The sequence below is a fragment of the Pongo abelii genome, chromosome 2 (genome assembly GCF_028885655.2).
Source record: "Pongo abelii isolate AG06213 chromosome 2, NHGRI_mPonAbe1-v2.0_pri, whole genome shotgun sequence".
Taxonomy (NCBI): Eukaryota; Metazoa; Chordata; class Mammalia; order Primates; family Hominidae; genus Pongo; species Pongo abelii.
The window spans coordinates 68626208-68645131 of NC_085928.1; the positions used below are offsets into that span (position 1 = coordinate 68626208).

Consider the following 18924-nt stretch of genomic DNA (forward strand, 5'->3'; position numbering starts at 1 on the left):
ATCACTTTTGCCTCCATTACTGTATCATGCTAGTCCTTGCATATAGCAGGAACTCAATGCTTTTTTTTAAGCACCTGTCTGCTATTAAATCAATGTGTCTTTTAAACTGACGGTACCGGATAACCTAAAACTTGAACTTTAGAACTACTTTTTTTTTGAGACAGAGTCTCTCTTTGTTGCCCAGCAGGCTGGAGTGCAGTGGCGTGATCTCAGCTCACTGCAATCTCTGCAGGTTCAAGCGATTCTCTTGCCTCAGCCTCCTGAGTAGCTGGGATTACAAGCACCTGCCACCATGCCCAGCTAATTTTTGTATTTTTAGTAGAGACCGGGTTTCGCCACGTTGGCCAGGCTGGTCTTGAACTCCTGACCTCAAGTGATCCACCCGGCCAAAGTGATGGGATTACAGGCATGAGAGCCACTGCACCTGGCCAAAGATGTTCATTTCTATTCTAGGGTGCACATGCTAAATCAGAGACAAATCCATATCAGGATCAAATCCAGAGCTGAAGCACAGTGTCAGCATGGTAGGATTGGGAGGAACTGAGAAGAGGAAAAGGGCAATACTAAATGAAAAAGTCAAGTCCAGGAAAACTTTCAGGGGGAAATTTGGCTTGAGGTAGACTTTTTTTTTTGAGATGGAGTCTTGCTCTGTCGCCCAGGCTGGAGTGCAGTGGCACAATCTCAGCTCACTGCAAGCTCCGCCTCCCAGGTTCACGCCATTCTCCTACCTCAGCCTCCCGAGTAGCTGGGACTACAGGTGACCACCACCACGCCTGGCTAATTTTTTTTGTATTTTTTTTTAGTAGAGCTGGGGTTTCACCGTGTTAGCCAGGATGGTCTCGATCTCCTGACCTTGTGATCCACCCGCCTCAGCCTCCCAAAGTCCTGGGATTACAGGCATGAGCCACCATACCCGGCCTTGAGCTAGACTTTGAATGGCAAATATGATTTGAATTGAGGGAAATTAATGTATACAGAGCATAATGACTTCTGTGATTAAAATAGAGATTCTATATAGTGGATAAGCCTTTAGAAGTAGGTTGGTACAAGTTTATAGTAAGCTTTGGATACCAAAATGAAAAGTTTAAACTATCTGCTTTTCTTTTGAGACAGAGTCTTGCTCTGACACCAGGATGGAGTGCAGTGGCGCGATCTCGGCTCATTGCAACCTCCGCCTCCCGGTTTCAAGCGATTCTCCTGCCTCAGTCTCCCGAGTAGCTGGGAGTATAGGCGCCCACCACCACGCCCAGCTAATTTTTTGTATTTTTAGTAGAGATGGGGTTTCACCATGTTAGCCAGGATGGTCCCGATCTCCTGACCTCATGATCCACCCACCTCGGCCTCCCAAAGTGCTGGGATTACAGGCGTGAGCCACTGCACCCGGCTATCTGCTTTTCAAAGAGTAGACATTTAGCTTGTGCCTTATAAAACTAATAATCTTCCTTGGATTGTGGCTAAATTGTGCAAATGCTAGTATTTCAAAAGACTGTAAGCATCATGTCTGATTCAATGCTATATCTTTTATTGGAGTTATCATGCCTACATAGTAAATACTTGGTAAATGTGCTGAATGACCAAATGATTCCCAGGATGAGCTAGTCAGCTGAAAGTCCAAACATGGGGACTTGGGCTGGTAAGCCACCTAGGCTTTGAATCAAACAGCTACATCTGAAAGTTTTATGTTAGAATAATAATGCCATATATTACATTTCTGTGCAATAAGTGAGCCTATCTCTAGCTCCTCTCCCCACCATAATCACAGCAGTCAGATAAAAAGTTGAGGAGTTTATTAGGGAAATATGAGAGGCATAGACACTCCAAGTGACAGAAAGAAAAGTCTGAAAATGTCCCTTCAAGCCAAGTGGGGGCCTGGCCTTGACCTCCCCAAATCAACAAGAAACTGGTGGGTTAGCAACAACATTCTCTGGCAGCCACATTGCCAGGGCATGAGTGTCTTGACCAGGACTGCCCCACACTTCCCACCAAAGGTGGGGAGGAGACAAAGACTGTTCACAGAAGCAGTGCAAAGGCAAGGAGAACCTTAAGGAAAGTCTGAGAGAGACAGAAAGAAAGATAGAGGTGGGGAGGACCTTCACAAAGAGTCCCAGGCTTTTGGCTGTGAATGTCTCAAATACATTGACAAGTAGATGTATAAAATGTTACTGAAAAGGTAAAATGCCTAATGTCATTTCCAACAGTTCCTCTGAACTTCTTCCCACATACCACACCACACCCCAGATGGCAGAGCCCAAAGGCCACACTTCTGAAAAAAGAAAAACAAGAATAAGCCCTGTTGCTCTTTAAGGAGAAAGGAAGGAGCTGAAGGCTGCTGGGGCCTTTCCCATATGGCCTGTGTTGTGTAAAGCAACTTCCCAGCAGCAGCACGGCACTGTTCTAGGTGAGTGTCTCACCTTTTGTCACCTGTGAAAGGAAAGGAAAACTGACATTTAGATAAATTAAAAAAGATTAGAGGGGTCTAAAAAAAATCTTACTTTAGATCCTAGGCAGTGAGAAATAGTAGAAAAGAAGATAGCTGTGAAGTCATAGAAACATGGTTCAAATCCAGGCCATGTTCTTTTCTTTTCTTTTCTTTTTTTTGAGATGGAGTCTCACTCTGCCACCCAGGCTGGAGTGCAGTGGTGTGATCTCGGCTCACTGCAACCTCCAGCTCCCAGGTTCAAGTGATTCTCCTGCCTCACCCTCCCGAGTAGCTGGGACAACAGGTGTAAGCCACCATGCCTGGCTAATTTTTGTATTTTTAGTAGAGATGGGGTTTCACCATGTTGGCCAGGCTGGTCTCGAACTCCTGACCTCAGGTGATCCGCCCACCCCAGCCTCCCAAAATGCTGGGATTACAGGCGTGAGCCACCATGTCCGGCCAGTGCTTAAGTTTCCTAAGACTGTTTCTGCTTTCAGGTTTTTTTCAGCAATAAGTGGAAATGTGCATTCTCTCTTGGAATGCCCTTGCCCATCAAACTCACCCGTGCTTCAATGTACTCTATTCTCCGTTCAAGGGCTGTCAATTTCTCGTTTAGTGTTGCAAGTCTTGAACGACAAGACATATCTGAGAAAAAGAGACTGGTGTTCAGGATTAATGTCACTCCAAATACAGATACAGACACACACAACACCTACAATGAAAAAGAGGAATAATACACAGAATACAAATGGAAGTGGATACAGTGCTAAGATCCACTCATAGCACAGTTGCTTAGAGTGGATCTGCTGAACTTCCTATCAAGTGTTGCAAATACAGAATAATGGCTCCACAAAAACGTCCTTTCCTGCAGGGCACGGTGGCTCACGCCTGTAATCCTAGCACTTTGGGAGGACTAGGCGGGTGGATCACCTGAGGTCAAGAGTTCGGGACCAGCCTGGCCAACATCGTGAAACCCTGTCTCTTACTAAAAATACAAAAATTAGCCGGGCATGATGGCACAGGCCTGTAATCCCAGCTACTTCAGAGGCTGAGGCAGGAAAATCACTTGAACCGGGGGGGGCAAAGGTTGCAGTGAGCCAAGATCTCGCCACTTCACTCCAGCCTGGGTGAAAGAGCAAAACTCTGTCTCAAAAAAAAGTCCTTTCTCTAATCCCTGGATCCTGTGAATATGGATTATACATGAGCAAACAGGGCTTTGCAGGTATGATTAAGGTTAAGAACCTTGAGATCCTAGAGTTTGTCTTGGATTGTCCATTTGGGCCCAATCTAATCATAGTCCACAAATGTAGGTGAGAAAGGCAGAGGAAGGGGGTCAGAAAATGAAATGGAAGAAGAAAAAGAGATTCAAAGTGTGAAGGGGATGCAATCTGCCATTGTTGGTTTTGAAAGTGGAAGAAGGGAGCCATGAGCCAAGGGATGTAGTGACCTTTAGAAGCTGGGAACAACTCTCAGCTCACAGCCAGCCAACGAAACAGAGATCTCAGTCCTACAACCAAGAGAAACTGAATTCTGCCAACAACCCAATATTCGAGGAACTAGACCCTCTCCTAGAGCCTCCAGAAAGGAAGGCAGTCCTGCTGAAACCCTGATTGGAGCCCAGGCCAGGAGCAGTGACTCATGCCTGTAATCCTAATACTTCAGAAGGCCAAGGTGTGAAGACTGCTAGCCCAGTGACCAGTGTTTGATTTATGACCTACACATGGTAAATAATAAAGTATGTGGTTTAAGCCACAAAATGTGTGGTAATTTGTGTGGTTTTTTTTTTTTTTTTTGAGATGGAGTCTCACTCTGTTGCCAGGCTGGAGTGCAGTGGCGCAATCTTGGTTCACTGCAACCTCCGCCTCCCGGGTTCAAGCGATTCTCCTGCCTCAGCCTCCCAAGTAGCTGGGACTACAGCTGTGCACCACCATGCCCAGCTAATTTTTTTTTTTTGTATTTTTAGTAGAGACTGGGTTTCACCACGTTGGCCAGGATGGTCTCAATCTCTTGTCCTTGTGATCCGCCCGCCTTGGCCTCCCAAAGTGCTGAGATTACAAGTGTGAGCCACTGTGCCCAGCCTGTGTGGTAATTTGTTATGCCAGGAATAGCAAATGAATACACCAAGGCTGTACAGCCATTTACTAATGGCCTAACTAAGACTTTCAAGAGAGGGGACATGGCAAGAATAAGAAAATAATCTCAACAGGAAAGAAACGAGGCTGGGCGTGATGGCTCACACCTGTAATCCCAGCACTTTGGGAAGCCAAGGTGGGCAGATCAACTGAGGTCAGGAGTTTGAGACTAGTCCGGCTAACATGGTGAAACCCCATCTCTACTAAAAACACAAAATTAGCTGGACATGGTGGCAGGTGCCTCTAGTCCCAGCTACTCGGGAGGCTGAGGCAGGAGAATCACTTGAACCTGGGAGGCGGAGGTTGCAGTGAGCCGGGATCGCGCCACTGCACTGCAGCCTGGATGACAGAGTGAGACTCCATCTCAAAAAAAAAAAAAAAAGGCCAGGCACTGTGGCTAACGCCTATAATCCCAGCACTTTGGGAGGCCAAGGCAGGTGGATCACAAGGTCAGGAGTTCAGGACCAGCCTGGCCAAGACAGTGAAACCCCGTCTCTACTAAAAATACAAAAATTAGCCGGGTGTGGTGGCGGGCGCCTGTAATTCCAGCTACTCGGGAGGCTGAGGCAGAGAACTGCTTGAACCCAGGAGATGGAGGTTGCAGTGAGCCGAGATTGCGCCACTGCACTCTAGCCTGGGCAACAGAGTGAGACTCCCTCTCAAAAAAAAAAAAAAAGAAAGAAAGAAAGTAGAGGCCAAGAAAGCAGCAGAAATTATGGGGAGGGAAGGTGTGAGAGTTCTGAGCTCATTAAAGCCATGTCACTGCTGTTGCTCTTAGAGGCAAAGGCCTTTCAGAACTAGAGAAAAGTTGGAGAACATCAAATACCCTATAAAGCCCACATTCCATCTGTGAAAACAGCCAAAATTATTTTTCTTCCTCTAGCTTTTCCAATCTTCTTTTACCATCTCATTCAACATGAAACCAGATTTAATTTAAAACAACTTTTTCTCTGCAAACTTCTGTAACAGGAACTATTCTTTTTCCAACTGTTCTCAACATATGAGAGAAAAGGTATCTTAGCAATTATCTTCTACTCTCTCCTCCAACATTGTTGTTCAGTCATCTCTCAATAACCTTCAGTTTTCAAGTCTGAAATATTCGCTGAGACTCTCCCACGCAATGATTTAACACTTAACTAACAAGTTTCCTTTTCATCTATTCCCTGGCTGTTTTGCAAAAGCGCTTCAGCATCCATTTTGACAAATCTTCCTACACCCTGATCTTGCCTCAACTTTCATCTTATTATGTCCAAATCTTACTCATCTTGCCTGCCTATCTCCTTCAAGGCTAAGTTCAAATTCTATCTCTGAGAGGTCTTGCCAGATGGACATAATAATTCTCCCTCTTCTGTATTTATCTAAACATTTACGGATGAATTTTTTTTTTTTTTAAAGAGATATGGTCCTGCTGTCACCCAGGCTAGAGTTCAGTGTCGCAATCATAGCTTACTGCACCCTCCAACTCCTAGGTTCAAGTGATCCTTCCACCTCAGCCTCCCGAGTAGCTGGAATTACTACTCAGTAGGTGGATGCCACTGTGCCTGGCTAATTTTTTTTTTTTTTTTGGTAGATACGGGGTCTCACTTTGTTGCCCAGGCTGATCTCAAACTCCTGGACTCAAGCAATCCGCCTGCCTTGGCCTCTCAAAGTCCTAGGATTACAGGTGTGAGGCACCATGCCAGCCTCTGAATTTCTAATTTGTAAGTTATTCATGTACTTGGTCTTTGGTTATGACTTCCCTCTTTGTATAAAGATTTTACGAATTAGAATGTGCATCACTATTATTTAAGATGGTGAAAAAGCAACAAAACCAAATACCCATGATTGGAATGGTTTGATATAATGTATCAATGAGACTATTAAAATAGCCATTGAAAGTTACAAGTGGCTGGGGGCGGTGGCTCATGCCTGTAATCCCAGCACTTTGGGAGGCCGAGGCGGGCCAATCACCTGAGGTCGGAGTTCAAGACAAGCCTGACCAACATGGAGAAATCCCATCTCTACTAAAAATACAAAAAAAAAAAGAAACCCTGTCTCTACTAAAAATACAAAATTAGCTAGGCATGGTGGCGCATGCCTGTAATCCCAGCTACTCAGGAGGCTGAGGCAGGAGAATGGTTTGAACCCAAGAGGCGGAGGTTGCAGTGAGTCGAGACTGCACCACTGCACTCCAGCCCAGGCAACAGAGCGAGACTCCGTCTCAAAAAAAAAAGTGGCCGGGTGCAGTGGCTCACGCCTGTAATCCCAGCACTTTGGGAAGCCGAGGTGGGTGGATCACCTGAGGCAGTGAGCCGAGACTGCACCATTGCACTCCAGCCTGAACAACAAGAGTGAAACTCTGTCTAAAAAAAAAAAAAAAGTTTGAGGAATATTTAATGAGATAGGAAAATGTTCATGTTACGAAGCCAAATGATATTTATGTACTTGTAATTTACAATTTATTTACATGTCTGTTTCACCATTAGAACAAGTTAATCGAAAGAAGTACATATTGCCTCTTGTAACCTTAGCATCTTGCCTGGTACACAGATGTTGATTGAAAAAAAAAAAAAAGATGGATTCTGGTATGTTAGTGAAACAAAAGATTGACTCTAGTTAACTCTATTCACCTTACAAGTGGGAAAACTGAGGTCTAGGTAAGCTGAGGGCCCGTGTTGGGTCACTGGTATTCTTTCCCATACTGTGTGCATCTCAATGCACACTGCTATCATCTTTCTGTGCCTCCGGGGCTATAATTTATACCCCAGGTCTCCAGCCCAACTCTGCCACTTTCCATTCTTTCACCTGCTTAAAGTATACAATTCAGTGGTTTTTAGTATATTTACAGAGTTGTGCAATCATTATAATCTACTGTTAGAATATTTTCATCATCCCCAAAAGATACCTTATACCTCTTAGTCCTGTCACTCCCCATTCTGTCACCCCTCAGTCCCTGGGAACCACTAATCTTTGTCTCTATGGATTTGCCATTTCTGGACATTCTTCATTCTTTTGATGCTTGTGCTGCTTCCTTGAATTCCCAGGTCTAGCTTAAGTATGATCACTTCAGCATCCCCCTTTTCCTGGATGTACTGCCACTTTCTGTCGGAACTGCCCAACAGGACCAAGCCTCTTTTCAGTCTGGTTTTTGGAAGTCTGAAAGCATTTTATGTATGCTACTGAGTAAGAGCATGAACATTATCGCTGACAACCTGCCATTTCCCATGAAGACATACCAAAATTATTGGGGGAGGTAGGAGAGAGGGAAGTTTCCTTCCTGGGTGGCTATTCTGTTCTAGCTGTCAATCTGGTAATGAATTAGAATTCAAGAACAATACTATGCTACTGGCCTACATGGATAAACACTGTTGAGAAATAGAAAATGTTCAACTCCAGAAACCTTGGTCATATTTCAAATCCTAAAGTATATGCTGGTTCAAATAAAAAACACTGAGAAAGCATTCAGCAGCTGGATAAATCTGAAACCAGAGCACAAGTATGTGTACATTATCACCAGCCTTTAACTGAAAATACCAGTTCTCGTTAGGGAACAAATGCTGTTATCAGACAGCTCCTTCTCTGAACTTACTGCATATAACTTTAGCATTATAAAAATCAATACTGTCAGGCCGGGCACGGTGGTTCACACCTGTAATCCCAGCACTTTGGGAGGCCGAGGTGGGCAGATCACTTGAGGTCAGGAGTTTGAGACCAGCCTGGCTAACATGGCAAAACCCCATCTCTACTACTAATACAAAAAGTAGCTGGGCATGGTGGTGTGTGCCTGTAATCCCAGCTACTCGGGAGGCTGAGGCAGGAGAATCGGTTGAACCCAAGAGGCAGAGGTTGCAGTGAGTCAAGATTGCACCACTGTACTCAAGCCTGGGCAACACAGCAAGACTTCATCTTAAAAAAAAAAAAAAAAAAAAAAAAAAAGAATTAGCTGGGCGTGGTGGCGCATGCCTGTAGTCCCAGCTACTCAGGAGGCTGAGGCAGAAGAATCTCTTGAACCCAGGAGGCGGAGGTTGCAGTGAGCCGAGATTGCACCACTGCACTCCAGCCTGGGCGACAGAGTGACTCTGTCTCAAAAAAAAAAAAAAAAAAAATACTGTCTTTCTTCTGGAATGTTTTTGTAGTTAAGTCTTACTTTTCCAGCAAAATTCTGAATGTCTTAGGAGTGGGTATCATACCCATTTATTCATATTTATTCCTTTCTCACGGCATCTGACATACACCAGGCATGCTACATTTGTTGGCTTAGTACAAAAACTAAGATTTTAAAAAAACAGCCACATTCTCTATTTTGTCTTTATACTTCTCTGCATATATTACCTTTAGAACCAGAAAAAAATAGCATAAGAATAAAAAGCGATAATCTCTAACCATCTATTTTTAGAAGCTTCACCAATTCCAAAGTACAAAATAGGCCTAGTGTTATAATATTTTTGCTACAGTATGTCCTCAAGTTCACGTGGGAGACTGTGACTCTACTCTCACCAGCTGGAATCACAAGGTAAATGCTTTTCAGAAAGTCATTCACTATCTTAGAAAAGCAGTTCTCTCTCCAAAATACATGGCCCATGCAGATTCTCTGTGGTCAGGGTAAGGACTACAGAATTGCTAACATATTTGAAGAACTTCAGATGCTCCCTCAAAGTAAATTCTTTTTCTTTGAGGCAGAGTCTCACTCTGTCACCCAGGCTGGAGTACAGTGGCATGATCTTGGCTCACTGCAACCTTTGCCTCCAGGGTTCAAGTGATTCTCATGCCTCAGCCTCCCAGGTAGCTTGGAATTACAGGCATGAGCCACCATGCCTGGCTAATTTCTGTATTTTTTATAGAGATGGGGTTTCGCCATATTGGCCAGGCTGGTCTCGAACTCCTGAGCTCAAGTGATTCACCTGCCTCGGCCTCCCAAAGTGCTGGGATTATAGGCATAAGCCACTGTGCCTGGCCTCAAAGTAAATTCTTCTTTTTTTTTTTTTTTGAGACGGAGTCTTGCTCTTTCACCCAGGCAGGAGTGCAGTGGCATGAGTGCAGAGCTTGCAGTGAGCCGAGATCGCACCACTGCACTCCAGGCAACAGAACAAAATTCCGTCTCAAAAAAACAAAAAAAAACCAAAACACACCAAAAAAACCATTAGGAAAAGGAAATATATTTACTATTCATTAAATGGAAGTGGATCATCATAAAGGTCTTCATCCTCATTGTCTTCCTGCTGAGTAGGCTGAGGAAGAGGGGGAAGAAGAGAGGTTGGTTTTGCTACCTTATGGGTGGCAGAGGTGGAAGGGGAGGCAGGAGAGGTAGGCATACTGCATAACTTTTATCGCAATAAATCCACCTATGGCCAGGCACAGTGGCTCACGCCTGTAATCCCAGCACTTTGGGAGGTTGAACAGAGGTGGATCACTTGAGGCCAGGAGTTCAAGAGCAGCATGGCCAACATGGCGAATCCTGTCTCTACTAAAAATACAAATATTAGCCGGGCATGGTGGCACACACCTGTAGTCCCAGCTACTCAGGAGGCTAAGGCAAGAAAATCACTTGAACCTGGGAGATGGAGGTTGCAGTGAGCCGAGATCATGCCACTGCACTTCAGCCTAGGTGACAGAATGAAAATCTGTCTCAGAAAAAAAAAAATCTACCTGTAAATGGATCCATGTACTTCAAACATATATTGTTCAAGGGACAATTGTACAAGCCTACTAATGGCTTAGGATGGGGAAAAAATTCCCATACACGGTCATCCTGACTCATTCAATACCAAGCCAACATACTCAAGTCTATCCTTATAATTTTCCAGTTTTGCAGCCTGTGGGGTCTTTTTCTAAACTCTTGCATTGTGATATTGTCAATCTTTTTTTTTTTTTTTTTTGGAGACAGAGTCTCAATCTTTTGCCCAAGCTGCAGTGCAGTGGCACGATCCCTGCTCACTGCAACCTCTGCCTCCCCGGTTCAAGCAATTCTCCTGCCTCAGCCTCCTGAGTAGGTGGGATTACAGGTATGCGCCACCACGCCCAGCTAATTTTGTATTTTTAGTAGAGACAGGGTTTCACCATGTTAGCCAGGCTGATCTCAAACTCGACCTCAGGTGATCTGCCTGCCTCAGCCTCCCAAAGTGCTGGGATTACAGGCATGAGCCACCATGCCAATCTTTAAGAACTTGTCTCAGGTACACCTAACTGCTAAGTCAAATTCCTTTGACTGTTAATCCTGCATTATAATTCTCTTCTTACTTAGTTGTATTTAATTGTTATTTTCTCTAAATTCACTTTCTAAAATCTTTAAAAACCACCTAGTAATTACTCCAAACATTTGGCCATTATCATCACTTTAAGGGAAGATAATGATCTAAGCTAAGGGAAGTCATTTCTTTTTGGCACCAAAAGACTGGACTTCTGTATGTCTAATTCCTTAGTTTAGAATTTTTGGGGGCAGGGCACAGTGGCTCAGGCCTGTAATCCCAGCACTTTGGGAGGCCAAGGCGGGTGGATTACTTGAGCTCAGGAGTTTGAGACCAGCCTGGGCAAGATGGCCAAAACCTGCCTCTATTTTAAAAAGCACAAAAATCAGCCAGGTGTGGTGGTGCACACCTGTAATCCCAGCTACTCAGGAGGCAGAGGCGTGAGAATCACTTGAATCCAGGAGGAAGAGGTTGCAGTGAGCTGAGATCATGCCACTGCACTCCAGCCTGGGCTAGAGTGAGACCCTGTCTCAAAAAAAAAAAAAAGAAAGAATTTGTTGGAAAGCCCAAATAAAAAGTCTTTACTCTCTATCTGATCATAAAATGTGACTCTTACAAATGAGACATAAAAATATCCAAGCTGATATCTCCTTGCCTACAAAGCAAGAAAAGGGACATTTCTCCTTTGCAAATCCTAAGCTTAAGCTTTTCAATTTTCAGTCAGTCACCTAGGCTGGAGTGCAATGGCATGAACATGGCTCACTGCCTCCAGGGCTCAAGTGATCCTCCTGTCTCAGCCTCCTGAGTAGCTGGGACAACAGGTGTGCATGACCATGCCCAACTAATTTTTTTTTGTTGTTTTTTTGTAGAGATAGGATCTGGCCATGTTGCTCAGGCTGGTCTTGAACTCCTGGGCTCAAGTAATCCTCCCACCTTGGCCTCCCAAAGTGCTGGGATTACAGACATGAGCCATTGAACTCAGCCACGATTATAGTCCTAAACACCCTGCATGAAAATACTTTAATACAAAAATGATGCTCTTCTTTGTCCTGAAGTTGTCATTATTTCATCTTCAAGATTAGAACTTCTTTGAATGTAGGAAGTGGTTCTTATTCTGTGTCTCCCACTATGCCTTAAGAGAGGGCCTCATATGGAGCTCTAGCATCTCTCGCTGATGCTTTCTGACAATCTCTTGCTCTGTCACGTTTGTACTCCTAAGGCCATCAGTCCTTTAGCTAGAGAATAATTCATTTAAAAATCTTTCCAAAGTACACTAGTTAAAGAAAAGGTCACTAGATGCATCCCTATATCCTGTAATTACACAAGAAAGTCTAACCAGTGCCAAGTTCTCTTAAACACTTGGAGAAGAAGGGGTAGGAGTCTCGATTACTTTGCTTGCTGTTCATAAGGAAGAATTTAAGGCTGTCACAAGCAGGCCATGCCTAGGAAAGATTCTGGTAAAGATGTCTTTCTGCTGAAGGCACCCGACCTGTGTTAGCTCTGAGGAACGGGCTAGAAGCAGATAGAACACCTACCATAAGCTATATACTACCAATACAGAGAGGACTTCCAAGGTCCTACAAGGTCCTGGCATCCCTCTGACCTCATCTTCCACCACTCTCACCGCAGCAGACACAGGAAACAGGAAGGAATGGACAAGACGCGAGTGGTTGACAACCGGTCCAACTAAAAGGCACGACGCCAGAGGGTATCGACCAGATCCTGAAGATGGGGAACGCTCAACAGTCTTGAAACAGAGCAGTGACACGGTCCCGGATGCTCACTTTGAGTGCAAAGTGGGGACTGGAATGGATGCAGAGTACAAAGGATGCAGGGAAACCACTTAGGAGAAGAACCACGGAGCGAGGATGGGGCTGCCTGACGCGTCTAGGAGAAGGACTTGTAGAATGGATCCAGAGGGATGGCAGGAAGCCATGAGCTCAGCGTAGGGCAGGATAACCCTACAGAGACTGTCTAGCGGAGCCTGAGGGTCAGGGCGGGAGGGAGAAGGTGGGACCTGAAGGAGGAAGTGAAAACCCCCAACAACCGAAGGCTGCGGGAGTCCTCTCAAAGCATCTCCCCGGCGCCCCAGCCCAAGCACCTCAGCGGCCTCCCTCCTCCCCGCCTCCCCTTGCTGGCCCGCTGACCGAACGAGTTGAGAAAGTCCGCGATTTTCTTGATGCTGCTGGTGATTATCTCAATGTACTCCCGGTTAGCCCAGTCCTGGTGAATCTCCCGCTGCACCGGATCCTCCTGTCCCGCCATGGCGGCCGCCTGAGGAAAAGCGACTGCGCAGGCGCCCCGACCCTACAGGCCTCTAGTGCGCCTGCGCTGCTAGGCCACACCTATTCTCTTGAGCGCCCACGAATTCTCGGGCACAGTGATACGCCTGTGCAATGTCACGTCCTCGCCAGCGTTTGCTCTCTACTCCCACGCTATAGAAAACAGAAGCCTCGAGTCCGGCGGCGAGGCTGTAGTGCACGCGCGTTATGGTCGTTAAACGGGCGCGTGGGGTCTTGCCGTCTCCCTCAACTGCTCCAGGCTCAGGTTGCGCAGTCAGTGTCCGCAGTAAGATGGGCACAGTCGATTAAATCACACTAAATACAAGTCTTTTTTTTTTTTTTTTTAGACGGAGTCTAAAAAATGATATGGTCATAAATCGCTGGGCACACTGCAAACTGGAACAATCCGTTTCAAAAGGAAATTTGTGTTTTTGTGTTGTTTTTTGAGACGAGGTTTTTTTCTTGTTTTTTGTTTTTTTTGAGACGGAGTCTCGCTGTGTCGCCCAGGCGGGAGTGCAGTGGCGTGATCTCGGCTCACTGCAACCTCCGCCTCCCAGGTTAAAGCGATTCTCCTGCCTCAGCCTCCCAAGTAGCTGGAATTACAGGCGCACACCACCACGCCCGGCTAATTTTTTTGTATTTTTAGTAGAGATGGTGTTTCACCATGTTGGCCAGACTGGTCTCGAAATCCTGACTTCAGGCAATCCGCCCGCCTAGGCCTCCCAAAGTGCTGGGATTACGGGTGTGAGCCACCGCGCCCAGCCTGAGACAAGGTCTTACTGTCGCCCAGGCTGGAATGCAATGGCCTGATCATGGCTCACTGCAGACTCGAACTCCTGGGCTCAAGCTATCCTCCAGCCTCAAGCTATCCTCCAGCCTCAGCCTCTGGTGTAGTTGGGACTACAGGCTCACGTCACCACGCCTGGCTAATTTTTGTATTTTTTGTAGACGGGGTTTCACCATGTTGGCCAGGTTGGTCTCAGACTGACCGCAGGTGATCTACCCACCTTGGCCTCCCAAAGTGCTGGGATTATAGGCATGAGCCACCATGCCCGGCCTATTATGCAGTCATTTAAGTGCTAATTATGAACACAAGCAACATGAAAACGCATACAATAAATTGAGGGGAAAACCAAAATACCCTCCCTCTCTTCCTTCCTTCCTTCCTTTTCTTACTTTTTTTTTTTGAGACGGAGTTTCTCTGTTAATGCCCAGGCTGGAGTGCAATGGCACGATCTTGGCTCACTGTGACCTCTGCCTCCCGGCTTCAAGTGATTCTCCTGCCTCAGCATCCCAAGTAGCTTGGGATTACAGGCGCCTGCCACCACACCCGGCTATTTCTTGTATTTTTTAGGAGAGACGGGGTTTCACCATGTTGGTCAGGCTGGTCTCGAACTCCTGACCTCAAGTGATCTGCCCACCTCGGCCTCCCAAAGTGCTGGGATTACAGACATGAGCCACCCTGCCTGGCCCAAATTTTTTTTTAATTGCAACTATGGAAAAATGTATGTTTGAGGACAAGAAGGATCTACCAAAAAAGTCAGTATCTGCTTTGCTAAGGTAGTGGAATATAAACAACTTTATTCTCGTTTCAGGGAATACTTACAATCTGGCATGCAGCAAATGCTCTTTTTTTTGAGACAGAGTCTTGCTCTGTTGCTCTGGCTGGAGTGCAGTGGCTCGATCTCGGCTCACTGCAACCTCAGCCTCCCGGGTTCAAGCAGTTCTCCTGCCTCACTTCTCAAGTAGCTGGGACTACAGGCACACACCACCACACACAGCTAATTTTTGTTTTGTTTTTTTTTTTTTTTTAACTAGAGATGGGGTTTCACCATGTTGGTCAGGCTGGTCTCAAACTCCTGACCTCAGATGATCTACCTGCCTCAGCCTCCCAAAGTGTTGGGATTACAGGCGTGAGCCACTGTGCCCAGCCAGTAAATGCTTTTTATTAAAAAGAAAAAATGTGGCTGAGTGGCTGGGTGTGATGGCTCACACCTGTTAATCCCAGCACTTTGGGAGCCTGAGGCGGGCATATTGCTTGAGGCCAGGAGTTCGAGACCAGCCTGGCCAACACAGTGAAACCCTGTCTCTGCAAAAAATAGAAAAATTAGGCATGATGGCATGTGCCTGTAATCCTAGCTACTTGGGAGGCTGAAGTGGGAGGATCACCTGAGCCCAGGGAGGTCAAGGCTGTAGTGAGCAGTGATTGCACTCTTGCACTCAAGCCTGGGTGACAGAGTGAGACCCTGTCTCAAAAAAAAAAAAAAAACAAAAGTGGCTGAAGAGTCAGATTACTACTAGTATTAGCATTAACTGGGAAGAAACCATTACTAACAGTTATTTACCCCAGTAGAGGATGTTATAACCTATAAAGATGCTTTTATAGCTATTACCTCACTGGACCCTTACAAACCCTGTGGAAGCCAGGAAGAAGTTTCTCATTTGAAAATAAAAAATCAGAAATCTGATGTTCAAGGTAACAAAGTCGATTAAGAGGTAGACCCTAACCAGCTGATTCCAGACTTAATTATCTCTTCACTATACCACTCTGAAAACAGGTTAAAGTCTGTCTGAGCTTTCCTATGAATACATATAAATGATTTTTTTTTTTTTTTTTTGAGACGGAGTTTCGCTCTTGTTGCCCAGGCTGGGTGCAATGGCGCCATCTCGGCTCACCGCAACCTCCGCCTCCCGGGTTCAAGCGATTCTCCTGCCTCAGCCTCACGAGTAGCTACGATTACAGGCATGTGCCACCACGCCTGGCTAATTTTTTTTCTATTTTTATTAGAGATGGGGTTTCTCCATGTTGGTCAGGTTGGTCTTGAACTCCCGACCTCAGGTGATCCACCTGCCTCGGCCTCCCAAAGTGCTGGGATTACAGGCGTGAGCCACCACACCCAGCCTACATATAAATGATTTCTAAAATAAATAATAGATATAAAGAATTAGGGAAGCCTAAGCATGCAGTAGGCTATCTGCTGCTCAAGGCGCTGTATCCTAAGTGATGCTGTTGAAGTGGCATTTTGCTTAGATATCACAAAGTCAGATAGACCTGCTTTTCCTTTAAAGGTATTGCATCGGCTGGGCATGGTGGCTTATGCCTGTAATCCCAGCACTTTGGGAGGCCGAGGCAGGTGGATCATCTGAGGTCAGGAGTTCGAGACCAGCCTGGCCAACATGGTGAAACCCTGTCTCTACTAAAAATACAAAAAAAAAAAAAAAAAAAATTAGCCGAGGGTAGTGGCAGGCACCTGTAATCCCAGCTACTAGGGAGGCTGAGGCAGGAGAATTGCTTGAACCTGGGAGGCGGAGGGTGCGGTGAGCCGAGATTGCACCATTGCACTACAGCCTGGGTGACAAGGGTGAAACTTCGTCTCAAAAAAATAAAATAAAAAATAAAGGTATTGCACCATGGTTTGAAATCTTAAATCTACCATCCAGAAGTCATTTCACCTCTCTGAGCTTTGGTTTCTTTATGTATAATTCAAGGATAACAACACTGATGAATTAGGATTGTTGGAGGATCATGTGAGAAAGTATAAATAAAACACTAAGCACAATGCCTAGCTCTTCATAAAGCATGCACTCAGGATCAGTTTATATTTTCTTACTATGCAGATGGCAGAAAACTATATCCAACAATTTTTTTTAATGATCATCTTCCATGGACAGGTCAGACTCAAGTCTTGTCCTTTTGCTTGACTTTCTATACACCTGTTCCAGAATCTCCCCTGTAATTCCAAATGACTCAAGGATATGATGCTGTTCTTGAGTGAAGATGGTTCCTTTGGACCTCAGGAGCCTTTTCCTAAATGCTTTACAGAGCTTGCTGTCAGACAGTCCTCTAGTTATGAGTTTGCTAGCATGATAGTTCTTTTTTTTTTTTTTTTTTTTTGAGACGAAGTTTTGCTCTTGTTGCCCAGGCTGGAGTGCAATGGCGTGATCTTGGCTCACCACAACCTCCACCTCCCAGGTTCAAGCGATTCTCCTGCCTCAGCCTTCCCAAGTAGCTGGGATTATAGGCATGTGCCACCAAGCCTGGCTAATTTTGTATTTTTAGTAGAGATGGGGTTTCTCCATGTGGGTCAGGCTGGTCTTGAACTCCCGACCTCACGTGATCCGCCCACCTCTGCCTCCCAAAGTGCTGGGATTACAGGTGTGAGCCACCGCGCCCGGCCGATAGTTCTTCATTTAGGAATTGTTTGTGATGAGTGACACAGGGCTGCAGAGGCCAGCTTTGGAAATGTTGGTGCAACAAGGAGTGCTACAGTTAACATAGGGAAACCAGGTCCCTGTCTTCACTTTTTTTTTTTTTTTTTTTTTTTTGAGACAGAGTCCCATTCTGTTGCCCAGGCTGGAGTGCAGTGGCGCGATCTCGGCTCACTGTAACTTCTGCTTCCTGGGTTCAAGCAATTTGCCTGCCTCAGCCTCTTGAATAGCTTGGATTACAGGCATGTGTCACCATGCCCGGCTAATTTTTGTATTTTTTGGTAGAGACAGGGTTTCGCCATGTTGACCAGGCTGGTCTCAAATTCCTGACCTCAAGTGATCCGCCTGCCTCAGGCTCCCAAAGTGCTGGGATTACAGGCATGAGCCACCATGCCCAGCCCCTGTCTTCACTTTGAGTTGGTCATATACTTCATGGAACTTGGGGATCTCATTGATGATTTCAGTTATAAGAATCAATGTGGAATCAAAGCTCGAAGAAATATAGCACTTGTATTAAACCTGGCCATTTGAGCCTCCTTTGCAGTCATATGCACTTGGACCATCACTGGCACAGCTGGGCCTGTTAAGTCAGTATTTCAAATTCCTACTAACACTTTGTGACACCATATCTGTGCCACAATAAATGTCACATGTGCTGAGACATCTAAGGATGGATATAGCTTGTGCACCATAGCAATGTTGCTGCCTGCTTTGAAAGCATTGAATCCGCTTTTGGCAGAGTAAATGTGGCTATTGTCATGAGAATCCATGAACAGTGCAACCAGAATGTTGAGCACTGGATGATACAGATCACATTGTGGTTTTCCATATGGAGCATGCTATCAGACTTGGAGGTGATGGTGAATGGCACTTCTGAGAATACGTCCTTTAGAGCTGGGCAGACTGCACAGGGGACTGTTGTACAAATTCTTTTTTTTTTTTTTCCAGACGAAGTATCGCTCTGTCGCCCAGGCTGGAGTGCAATGGCACAATCTCGGCTCACTGCAGCCTCCGCCTCCCGGGTTCAAGCAATTCTCCTGCCTCAGCCTCCCGAGTAGCTGGGATTACAGGCACCCACCATCACACCTGGCTAATTTTTGTATTTTTAGTAGAGATGGGATTTCACCACGTTGGCCAGGCTTGTCTTGAACTTGTGACCTCAGGTGATCCGCCCACCTCGGCCTCCCAAAGTGTTAGGATTACAGGCGTGAGCCACTGCACCCAGCCCAAATTCTTATAACAGTATGAAGCCCTATCTATCCAATAATTTTTAAACATACAATTTTGCATTGAGGACTTTCATTTAAAAAACAAAACAAAACAAAAACAAAAACCACTGTGCAATTAAAACCTAAATGAAAACAACTGTTTTCTTTTAAAATAAAAATGTCAGCTGGGCACAGTGGCTCAAGCCTGTAATCCCAGCACTTTGGGAGGCCGAGGTGGGCGGATCACAAGGTCAGGAGTTCGAGACCATCCTCCCCAACATGGTGAAATCCCATCTCTACTAAAAATACAAAAAAAATTAGCCGGGCATGGTGGCGGGCGCCTGTAGTCTCAGCTACTCAGGAGGCTGAGGCAGGAGAATGGTGTGAACCCGGGAGGCGGAGGTTGCAGTGAGCCGAGATCACGCCACTGCACTCCAGTCTGGGTGACAGAGTGAGACTCTGTCTCAAAAAAAAGTCTTTTTTATTCAAGAGGGAAATAAAGCCAGTGTG

The 18924-nt window shown here is 45.6% G+C and overlaps 1 protein-coding gene across 1 annotated transcript; it reads right to left on the minus strand.

The window, feature by feature from the left end:
• Positions 1-1500: 1500 nt before the first annotated feature.
• Positions 1501-14056, minus strand: BRK1 (BRICK1 subunit of SCAR/WAVE actin nucleating complex). The gene is made up of 3 exons (XM_024244459.3): positions 12863-14056; positions 2982-3064; positions 1501-2421 (listed from the first exon to the last, which is right to left on the minus strand). The coding sequence occupies exons 1-3, from the start codon at positions 12978-12980 to the stop codon at positions 2395-2397; spliced, it is 228 nt and encodes a 75-aa protein (XP_024100227.1). The 5' UTR covers positions 12981-14056; the 3' UTR covers positions 1501-2394.
• Positions 14057-18924: the final 4868 nt, after the last annotated feature.

What these genes read in the sequence shown, in the direction of transcription:
- BRK1 (XM_024244459.3), bottom strand. Translation starts at nt 12,980, where the DNA reads ATGGCGGGACAGGAGGATCCGGTGCAGCGGGAGATTCACCAGGACTGG. An exon ending in GGACTTTCTCAACTCGTTCG is followed by an intron (nt 3,065 to 12,862) that starts GTCAGCGGGCCA and finishes TCTTTTTCTCAG; the next exon opens with ATATGTCTTGTCGTTCAAGA. An exon ending in TAGAGTACATTGAAGCACGG is followed by an intron (nt 2,422 to 2,981) that starts GTGAGTTTGATG and finishes TTCCTTTCACAG; the next exon opens with GTGACAAAAGGTGAGACACT.